An 11032-nucleotide genomic window follows, 5' to 3' on the forward strand; every position below is an offset into this window, starting at 1 on the left:
CATCCCTTTTCACACACCGTTTGTTAGCCATAATAAACCAAGGGGGAATTGCGGCCAAGCTGGCCCTCTTCTGGATGGGGCACACCTCACGCTTCCTAGTGGCAGAGAGATGCTCGCTAACGGGACCACTGTCCGCAATTCTACCTATACCATATAGGTTGGTGAAGGATTTTTTACTTGTAATGAGAAACCGGAACCCCCCTATAGACCCGGTAGGACTGAGAGCAGCAGAACTCTATGAAGTAAAAAGAGGGATCATGCAGGGTGAAAGAGAGCAGCCCCAGAACGCATCACAATATGGACCAGAAGACTGGAAAAGGGTAACGCCGTTCTGGCTTGATGCCAGACGGAGGTCTTTTGTGTGGAGAGTAGCCAGAAGGGCCATTCCAGTTAAAGTTTTACTATATAGAATGGGAATAACTAGCGATAACAAATGTTCCGTATGTGGGGATTGGGAGTCAGTAGAGCACGCGCTAATAGATTGTAAATTGCCTAGATTCTTATGGGATAAATTTAAGGTTAGGTTTAGGATACCTGTGATTACTTTAAATATTGCGACAGGCTTAGCTGCACCACCAGTAGCGAAACGGGAGAAGTCCCTTTTCTCTCTGGTGGCAGCAGAAGTGCTGTATCAAATTTGGCATCACCGATGCCGCAGTGCTTTTGGGCAAAGTAACATTGGTTTCGAGTCTTACTCTAGAAAGGTGGCTTTCTGCGTCCGGCTTTGGCTACAGCGAGAGAAGAGGAGATTGCAAGGTGAGCGCTTTCGAGCACTATGGCCATCGCACCTCATCTACACCGGCAATGAGAAAGTATATTTTCACCTGTAGAATGGCTTGTAGGACTAGATACATTAAGTGTAGCATGTCAAGGCTGCTGAAGCAATTTGCAGTACACCATGAGATAGGTGCATTGCGTGCTGAGCAAGCCGAGAGCAAAGCACGACTTGCAAAAGAAGTGCTGTTGTTTTCTGTGAAAACATAAAAGGTCCCAAAGGAGGACCTGGTCTGGAAAGTTGGGTTAGCAATCAGCTGACCGTTTAAGAAGGAATGTGCAGGCATATAAGCATGCACATTCTCACAGAAAACAATACAAAGAAGGCCGGCAAGGCGCAGAAGAACGTCCGTGCCACGGACAAGAAGAAGAAGAAGCGCAGGAGGAAGGAGAGCTTCAGCATCTACATCTACAAAGTCCTGAAGCAGGTATATCCCGACACGGGCGTTTCCAGCAAGGCCATGTCCATCATGAACAGCTTCGTGAACGACATCTTCGAGCGCATCGCTGCCGAGTCCTCGCGCCTGGCGCACTACAACAAGCGGTCGACCATCACCAGTAGGGAGATACAGAGATCACAGATAGGGAGATTGCAGGAGGAGAGGAGGCGGCGCCATAGTAGGTCACGGCGTTTTGGGCTCCGTGAATTTACGAAGTTTGGCGTTTCCCTCTGCTCGTGAGCTCGCTTTCGTTTTGATGTGGTCAACCATAAAGGTGTCAGGAATGTGAGGTGAGTGAATTTTGTTCAGTTAGCGTTAGAATTAGTGCAGAATTTTGAGTTTTTCTTGGGTGTTAGGCCTAGCTACAAAGTAAACAAGAGGCAGCTCGGCCGCCGCCGAAAAAGGGTCCCGTCCCGCTGCGGGTTCGATGCCTAGCAAGGCAAACCTTTTTTTTCTTTTTTTTTATTAAAAATTAATACCTTTTAACTAATACTTTTCGTAATGTGTCGTTTGTTGTTTTTTGTTAGTTTCGGCCTTTTTCTTTTTCCCCTTTAGTTTAACAAAATGAACCAAGTTAGAGCTGTACGCCCGTGTATTTTTACGTTAAGTGTTCCACGTGGTGTTTTGTTTGAGGATGTAGCCAAAGGCCTCGTGTTAAAGAGGCACCAAGATGACTATAAAAGAGTTGTAAACTTTGGTTTTGGTCGCTACGAAATCGAGACACAAACGGAACACATCGCGCACCAACTCGCGACCGAACCAACCATAGCGATAAAAGGTGCAGAATACCACCTCAACTATCTGGGATACCGTACAACGCGAGTGTCGGTCTTCTACTACCCAGCTGGGGTTGACCCCTGTCACCTTGAGCGAACCATACAATGTTATGGGAAAGTGACAAAAATTGAGGAAGCCAAATACAAAAAACACTATGGCTGGGGAAGCGGCGTCTACCAGATCTTTATTGAGATGGAACGCCCTATTCCAAACTTCTTCAAAGTGGATACAGGCACTCGTTCCTTTATAGTACAGTGCGAATACCACGGTGTCGTCCGTGTCTGCCGACGGTGTGGCCGCGAAGGGCACTTAAATAGTAATTGTAGTACGCCAAGGTGTGACAGATGCGGTGTCTTTGGTCACCCATCGTGCACGGCCCCATGCCCCAGATGCTCCGGGGACCACCCCATAAGCGAGTGCCGGCAGAAGAGTTTTGCTTCTGCTCTGGGTTATTCCCGAGGACCTGTCCCGGCAGTAGATGTTATCCCCAGTACTAACGACCTTGCCATAGAAGGTAACGAGAAAATTGGGGCAGAGAATGGCGAGACTCCTTTTCAGGCGGATCTTTGCAATCCCGCAAACGAGCCAATTCTTGAGAACAACAAAACCACAACCACTGAGTCACAGGAAAGTAATCAAACTGATGAAATGACAGAGAAGGAAACCACGGAATTACCAAATGAAGAAATAATAAAAGTTATCCCCCAGAATAATGAACCGCAATCAACTAACGGTTTTTCAAAACCAATCTGTAAAGACCAAGTGGCAAAAAGAGTGCCAAATCCCCTGTATGACGAAAATAGAAAGAAACCCCTCTACATTGCCCATGATAGTGATCCTCAAGGTAAACAACTTTGTGATCCGAGAAGTAATCCACCCGAAAGTATTGACTTCGATTCTTCGCTCCCATCCATTGAAGGGGGGACATGTGACGTTGACAACCAAACCCGTGCAACCATTCGCACAGATAGCATCGCTGCGCCAAGTGACATTGTTGAAGTTGCTGTGCCGGAAACAGACGATGACACACATAGATGAAACAAATAGTGATTATGCTTCAGCATCTGAAGATAATCAATGGACAAGAGTGACAAAAAGAAAACGTGGTAATAAAGAAAAGAAAAGAAGTAAAACAGCAGAGTCCGTAAACATAGATGATATAATTGAGAGATACAGCAGGGAACTTAACCTGTCAGTCGATAGCAGTAGCTCAAGCGAAAGTGAGAAAACGCCAACAGAAATTAACCCCGAAAAAAAGCAAGCAGTTGCTTTATCTGCCAGTAACGATAACCCCAATGGTGTATTGTCGGCTACAATAGAGGAAACGGTTGATGAGAATACACCTTTAAGTTCTACCACAAAATGGGATTAAAAATTAGTTGCACTCTACTCACCCTATTTATGCTAGTTAGGACTATGCATATAGGGACTTGGAATGTCCGAGGTTTTAGGACTCGGGTAAAACAAAATGAAGTAATCGAATTTGCAAGATCAGAACAGTTAGATGTACTTGCGCTCCAGGAAACTTACGTAAACGACAGAAAGTATATACAAGGCTTTGACGAATTTTTTAACGTTAAGAGCTTCTGGAGTTTTTCAACAAATAAACAAGGTGGTGTAGCTATCATTTTTTTTTGGGCGAATGAGAGAACTAGCCATAGGCATGGAGCGTGATTACAACGGGCGCATCCTGACAGTTAGTCTCAAAACAGGCTTTAAAATTTTAAATGTGTACGCCCCAGTTAGGAGCCCAGACCAAATACCCTTTTATAATTCGCTAGATGATTATGTCAGTAATGCACGTAAGCTAATAATGCTGGGTGATTTTAATTGTGTAGAGAATGAAATAGCCGATAGGAAACCACCCCGTGATAGAAATATAACCTATGGATCACGTACTCTTATTGAATTTAAGAATAGAGCAAACTTGTCAGATTCTTGGACAAAATTGCATCCGGGTAAGCCAAAGATGACCTGGAAAAATTGAGAGTACAGAGCCAGATTAGATAGAATATATGTAACCGAAAATACAATAGATCTTGCTACGGAAGTAAATGTATTCGACTCCCCCGTTTCCGACCACGCCCTGGTAACATGTAAAATTAAAGATAACTGTACAGTAAGAGGAAGAGGCGCGTGGAGGCTAAACCCTATGCTCCTGAAAGAACAGCGAGTAAATGAAGAAGTAAAACAAATTTTGCAACAGCGATTAAGTACCAAAATCTCATCGACCGAATGGGACCTCCTAAAAGTAGAGGTTGCTCGTGTATACCAAAAGTGGGGAAAAACCCTAGCCAAAGAAAGAAGACAAGAAATAAAAATGGTCGCTAATGCAATAGCCCTGCTAAGCAGCGACGGAACTAGTGGCTTAGGTTTAGCAGAAGCACTAGCCCGACTAAAGGAAGAACATAAAAAATTAATGCAAAAAAAGTGGGACACCACACGATTAAGGTTAAGAACTGAAAAATGGGAACAGGAAAACTGGGCAACAAAAGTCCTACTGAATAAAACACTCGGTGAATGCAAGCACGAAATGTCCTCGTTAAAAGATGAAAATGGCGTTGAGATAACTGAGCAGAAGGGCATTGAGTCGTTGGTGGCCCGGTTTTATGAAAACTTGTACAAAAGAGAGCAAACCCAACTCACAGAAGACGTGATAACGTTTAAAGGTAAAGCTATAGGTACGAATGGCGGGGCGATAACTGCGGACGAAATAAAAACAGCTCTCTCGCAATTAGATGATAAGAAAGCACCCGGTGAAGACGGGTTGGGCCCAGCCTTTTATAAACATTTTTGGTCTATCTTATCTACGTCGTTTGTTGAAATGATTAATGCTGCATTCGAATCTGGTACACCACCCAACTCATTTAAGCATAGCAGGATTACGTTGATCTGCAAAGATATCAACAAAAGAAATGACATTAAAGCATGGAGACCAATCTCCCTATTGAACACTGACCATAAAATAATAACGAAGGACATTGCAAACCGGATCACTGACTCTTTAGTCGATATAGTCAGTGACACACAGTCGGCAAACATTGCCTTGAGATCCGCACAACTTAATGTAATGGCACTTTCTGATATCATACACTGGATCAATACGACACAAAACATAGCTAGCATAATAACAATAGATTCAGAGAAAGCGTTTGATCGTGTGAATCATGACTACATGTTCTACTGCCTAAAACAGGTTAACATAGACGATAACTTAATAAACATGATTAAGACCCTGTATAGTGGCTGCGAGGCTAGAGTATCCGTTAACGGACATACTACCCGCTCGTTCAAGATTGAACGAGGGGTGCGTCAAGGCTGCCCTCTTTCTGCCGCCCTTTTTATTATAACGATGGAACCTTTTCTTCAACTCATTAAAAAGTTAACCCCACCCATGTACTTACCAGCAGTAGGGAAAGTAGTTCCAACTTTTGCTTTCGCAGATGACGTTACAGTGATTGTTAAAAGCCCTGAACATGTATCCAAAGTCTCGGAAGCCTGCAAAAAATATGAGGTATTCAGTGGGGCAAAAATAAATAAGGATAAGAGTGAACTCCTTTTCATCGGACCCCATTGCGTAGACACAGACTATTTGTACGGGTTCCCGGTAAAATATAGGATAAAGGTTCTTGGTGTTGAGTTCAGTAGCTCAGGACCCACAAAAGATAATTGGAAAAGAAAAATAGCCGTAATGAAGGATACTGTAGCAAAACTAGAAAAAGTTAAAACAAACATGTTTGAAAGAATTCAGATAACCAAAACACACTTGTTGTCTAAGTTGCAGTATCTAACAGACACACTAGATGCTGATAAAGCACTTTTTAAGCAAATTGATAAGATTATATTCCCATACATTTGGGGAAGCCGGGTGGAAGCTCTACCACGAAATTGGATGAAACAAGCAAAAGAAAAGGGAGGGTACAACATAGGTGATGTCAGTAACATTACACGAGCGAAGCACGTCATTTGGGCGGTGCGAACAATAGGGTGTGACTCACCGCTGATAAGCAATTTTTCCAAGTACTCTCTTGGTACAGGTCTAATTACACTTGAAGGTAAATTAGACAACAGGAGTCCTAGAATATCGAAAGTAAGAACATTTTACCAAATGGTCGTAAAGGACTTCAAGGACATTAAAAATAAAAATCCAGATGTAAGTATTTTTGAAACGAAAACTGTAGATCTGGCTCACCTCTTGCGTCCTTCTCAGGAACGAGAGGTTAGATATGCTATACCTGGTAGAAAACCTCAGTGGAAACGTATACACGCCGACTTCCTCGAGGGCACTCGAAAATCTTTCGCCTGGCGGTTGGCCCATGGAATCCTTCCTAAACTAAACTATCACAGAAATTCAAAACATGAAACTAACAAGTGCGTTTTATGTGGTTACAAAGAATCCACATACCACTTTTTCTTCAGCTGCCCCTTCCTCAATACAGTTAAGTCCAGGGTGATGCAAGTCTTCCAACTGGACAAATTAAGTTATGCAAACATGAGGTTTTTAGATGAACTACCTGGCAATTCATCTATTAAAAAACAGCTTACATTGACCTTCGTCGAAATAACCTATCAGGTCTGGCGAGTGAGATGTGACCTAGCCCACGGCAAGGATCCTCCAGACGCAAGATCCTTCATTGCAAAATGCAACAATGAGATTAAGTGGGTGCTGAAAAGAGAAAAACAGAGACTAAATAACGACGATTTCTGCAAAAAATGGATGTCACCCGCTGTTATCTTTGAGCTCTCTAACCGAGAGATTGTTGTAAGACTTTGACTTGAACAGCTAAATCATCCGTAACGACGAATTTTTGTTGTCAACCTTTAGTTATCTTTGTTTTTCTAACCTTTTAATTACCAACACGTCACGTCCCTTTATAAATGTTTTACGTACCCTGTCACATTATTTTTATTTCTTTTGGCAACTCAAAGGGTCCGTCACACGCTACGCCCGCCGTTTTTCTTTTGGTTATTTTGGCACCTTTTGGGCAGCGTGTTCTTCTTTTTTCTTCTCTTTTTCCTTTCTATATTCCGCTCTGCCGGCCATTTTCTTTTTGGTTATTTTGGCCTCCTTTCGGGCAACGGCTCCTTATCCTTTTTTTTTTACGGACACAATCATTCACCGCCATCTGTCTTGTTTTTACACATCATTTTCACACCATCAGTCTACTCATAACCTGTATACTTTTAACTCTCTCATCTTTACTTACTTTTAACTCATCACCTTCACAAGTCATCAATCACCCCTCATGAAACCATTACTCATCCCACCAAAATCAACCCACTGCTGAAATTATGCAGTGGGTAGCCAGAAAGAAATAACTTCAAACAAGGAAAAATGAAAAAAGCAGGTCATAACAACAGGAAAACTAGTGAATTATGTCGTAACCACTCCAGTATGAATGGCGCGCGGATGTACGCATGAAAGAGTGGCCCCTACCGCGGCGTAAAGCACGCAAGCCAGCAAATGAGAAAGGTGGCTGAAAAGCCACCATGAATGCATACTAGGCAATGGTTTTTAAGCCCCTGTAGAAGTATGAAAGAGTGGCCCCTGTCGCGGAATATTTCACATAAGCCAGCAAATGTGTGCTTTTTTATTCTTTTATAATTTTTTCTGGCATGAAAGAGTGGCCGCTGCGGAGGCATAACGCTTCGCAAGCCAGTGAATGAGGGGCGACTGTCGCGGCGTAAAGCACACAGCCAGCCAGCGAATGACAATTTTTTTTTCTTTTTAGTTCATTCTATTTTTTTTTTCAGGGGCGATAACAAAACCAAATAGCCATGAATGAATGTGTGAATGAATGAAGTATGCATGGAAAATGTGGCTTTGCCCATTGTGTAAATGCGTGTTTGAATGACATGTTTTTCTGGAGTGCACGGCGGTCACTAAAGCCCCTTCCTCGAGTTCTATTTTGCAGGAATGAAAACAAAGACCTGTGGCTCAACGTCATCTGGGCCCCCCCATTAATGATGAGTGTAGGCATATGAGCTCTAATGCTCTAAAGCCGGAAAAACACCTGAAATGGCGGCAAGGCGCAGAAGAACGTCCGTGCCACGGACAAGAAGAAGAAGAAGCGCAGGAGGAAGGAGAGCTTCAGCATCTACATCTACAAAGTCCTGAAGCAGGTATATCCCGACACGGGCGTTTCCAGCAAGGCCATGTCCATCATGAACAGCTTCGTGAACGACATCTTCGAGCGCATCGCTGCCGAGTCCTCGCGCCTGGCGCACTACAACAAGCGGTCGACCATCACCAGTAGGGAGATACAGACCGCCGTGCGCCTGCTGCTGCCCGGCGAGCTGGCCAAGCACGCCGTGTCCGAAGGTACCAAGGCCGTTACCAAGTACACGAGCTCCAAGTAAGCTGCGGTTCGACCACCACCCAGAACAACCAAAGGCCCTTTTCAGGGCCACCCCAAATGCTTTCCGCAGGGGCGGAGCGTTCTTGCGTGACATGTAGAAAAAACCCAAAATGCTCTTGTGTCTGTGTGTCTCTGTCTGTGCGCGCCTGACTCTTTGCTTTTTTCTTCATTTGTTTGCGTACGTACGTATGTATGTATTTATTTATTTACTGGTGTGCTCTATTTTCTTTCGTGTGGTGCGACGCCACGGCAGAATAATAATAATAGTAATAAAGAGGGAGCGACACAAATAAATTAGCAGACAAGCGGGAGTGATACAAAAAAAAAACAGAATACAAACAAGCAAGCAAGCAACCAACACATAAATAAATAAATAAATACACAAACACAAAGCGCACGAAACTGCAAACCGTTGCGCTCGCGCCAATGGCGCGCGGAGTGCGAAAACAATAGTGGAAATTAAAGGAAGAGAGAGAAAGAATAACAGGAGGCACTGTTGCAGGCTGCGAAAATCATGTGGACACAGTGAATGACTAGGAAAAAAAGAAAAGGATGCCATCAGCACTCGGTGTTCCCAGGTGGTCTCCCTCCCAAGTACTGACCGAGCCCAATGCTGCTTAGCTTCGGTGATCGGACGAGAACCGGCGTATTCAGCATGGTATGGCCGATGGCGAGAGGGCATGCTTAACTGCACGAATTGTATCGTGCGCTGGCGGACGAAGCGCAGTTGAACGCGCTTTTCTTGAACAGAGAAGGATGCCAGTGAAAAGGTTAGCCAGCCACGGTACTCGAACCAACGCCTCGCGCATTTGGTTGTCCCTGCGCGCGATTACGTTGGTATTTCGGCGGAGAAATAAACGGAGCAGCTCGCGCCTCGTTTGTGGGGCTACTGCATGGTTACGTGCAATGATAACAGCTATCATGTTAGTGACGAGAATACTAGCAACGACGATAGCAAGAAAGAGAGAAGCGGCGCGTAGCGGAAATCGCATGTAGAGGGGGCGTGGAGTCCAATTTTTGGAGAACGCGGCTGTACGACGTTGCGGTTTTCGGACGTAGTCGGACGGAGGGAAAAATAAACAAACAAACTATTGGAGCAGGTAGCGAGGAGCGTGGGAAAGACGGCGAGAGCGCGACGGCTTAGCGCGGAAGATGTCAAATTGCCGCTAACCAAAGGAATAATAATAATCACAAGAAAGGGGATGAGTCGGTAAGGGACTCAGCAAGGGTTTAAAGGGGCACACATGCATACATCTAGCTAGATAAGCGGCCTCGTTTTTAATAAATAAATAAATTAAACAGAGAGAACAGTAAAAGCGAGTACATGCAGCAGACGACACGGGCATTCCGCCGACGGCCGCTGGCGCAGCATTTTGCGGGACGCGTGAACTGCCTCCCCATTGGCCAGAGAGGCGCCTCCGTCGTGGCCGGCGTGCGAGCGCCGTATGCAAGCATCAGTCGCTCGCTCGCATCGCATTCCAGCAGAGGTAGCAGCTATGTCAGGCAGAGGAAAAGGTGGCAAGGGTCTCGGCAAAGGAGTCTTTTCGCCAACACAGTGTTACCAGTGCCAGAAATTTGGTCATTTAGCCAGAAACTGCCGGGGTTCAGTCAAATGCAAGGCTTGCGCCGGACCACATAGCTTCAAAGATTGCACGACACGAAACGAGCGCAAATGCACAAACTGCGGCGGGCCGCACTACGCAAATTACGGGAGGTGCCCCCGCAGGATTGTGGCAGCAGAAATAGCGAAGAAAGGCGCTTGTGACGTGGCTCACGGAAAGGTTACAAACATAAACAAGCAACTCGTTGTGACACCTCCACCAGCTCCACAAAAACCAGCGCCGAAAGGTCCCCCTTTGCCGAAACCACAAAGGACACCAAAGCCTAGGAGGAAAGCACCTGAAGCACAACATCAGCCCCCACAAACGTATGGTTCGCAAAGAAACCACCAGCTCGAGAACCGCTGAAGCGGCCAACGGCGCCTCCCCCCCCCCCTCCACCGCAAATGCTCGGGGAACAGAACGCCATTCAACTTGTCATGCAAACCATACCCTTCCTTTTCACCGCCATAAGAGCACTCATTGCTGCAATTCCCAACGCGCAAAACGTTCCTGAGGTACAACACGTTATCGCCATGGAGCAACGATTTGTGGAAATACTAAACACTCAAAATCATGGCTAGTACCTCACACACAAATATACAATCACTTTATAAGGGAACAACCATCTTTCATTGGAATTGCCGTTGGATTGCCGGAAAGGCAGGTGACTTCAAACAGTTCGTATCAAAGTATCAATTTCCTATCATCTCATTATCTGAAGCTCGCCTGCCTACATCCTTTCGATTACACAATTACATATCATATGAATCAGATAGACAAAGTATGCCAAGCAGAGCCGCTCTTTTTATACGCTCTGACATACCCCAAGTTCCACTGACCATACGGGGCGACAAATCATCGGAATTATGTGCATCTCGTGTACGTCTTGGTACACAGGACATTACTGTCCTAAGCGTTTATTTAGAACCTTGCTGTAACATTGATTTTAACGAATTTTATCAGACGATACAGTCACTCCCACCACCTTACGTCATATGCGGCGATTTTAACGCACACCACACTTCGTGGGGCTCACGCAAAACAGATAACCGCGGGAGTGACATTGTTGATTTCATTGAGA

General features: G+C 45.0%; 1 protein-coding gene and 1 non-coding gene across 2 annotated transcripts; one reads left to right on the top strand and one right to left on the bottom strand.

Annotated features, from left to right (window-relative positions):
* The first annotated feature begins 1067 nt into the window (after positions 1–1067).
* Positions 1068–8365, top strand: LOC135389290 (histone H2B type W-T-like). The gene is made up of 3 exons (XM_064619355.1): positions 1068–1332; positions 6029–6144; positions 8022–8365. Exons 1-3 carry the CDS (start codon positions 1068–1070, stop codon positions 8349–8351), a joined length of 711 nt encoding a protein of 236 aa, XP_064475425.1. The 3' UTR covers positions 8352–8365.
* A 538-nt stretch (positions 8366–8903) lies between these two features.
* On the bottom strand, positions 8904–9022 carry LOC135379974 (5S ribosomal RNA). The gene has a single exon (XR_010419417.1). It is a non-coding gene; the product is annotated as a 5S ribosomal RNA (ribosomal RNA).
* Positions 9023–11032: the final 2010 nt, after the last annotated feature.

The sequence above is a fragment of the Ornithodoros turicata genome, chromosome 1 (genome assembly GCF_037126465.1).
Source record: "Ornithodoros turicata isolate Travis chromosome 1, ASM3712646v1, whole genome shotgun sequence".
NCBI classification, from domain to species: domain Eukaryota; kingdom Metazoa; phylum Arthropoda; class Arachnida; order Ixodida; family Argasidae; genus Ornithodoros; species Ornithodoros turicata.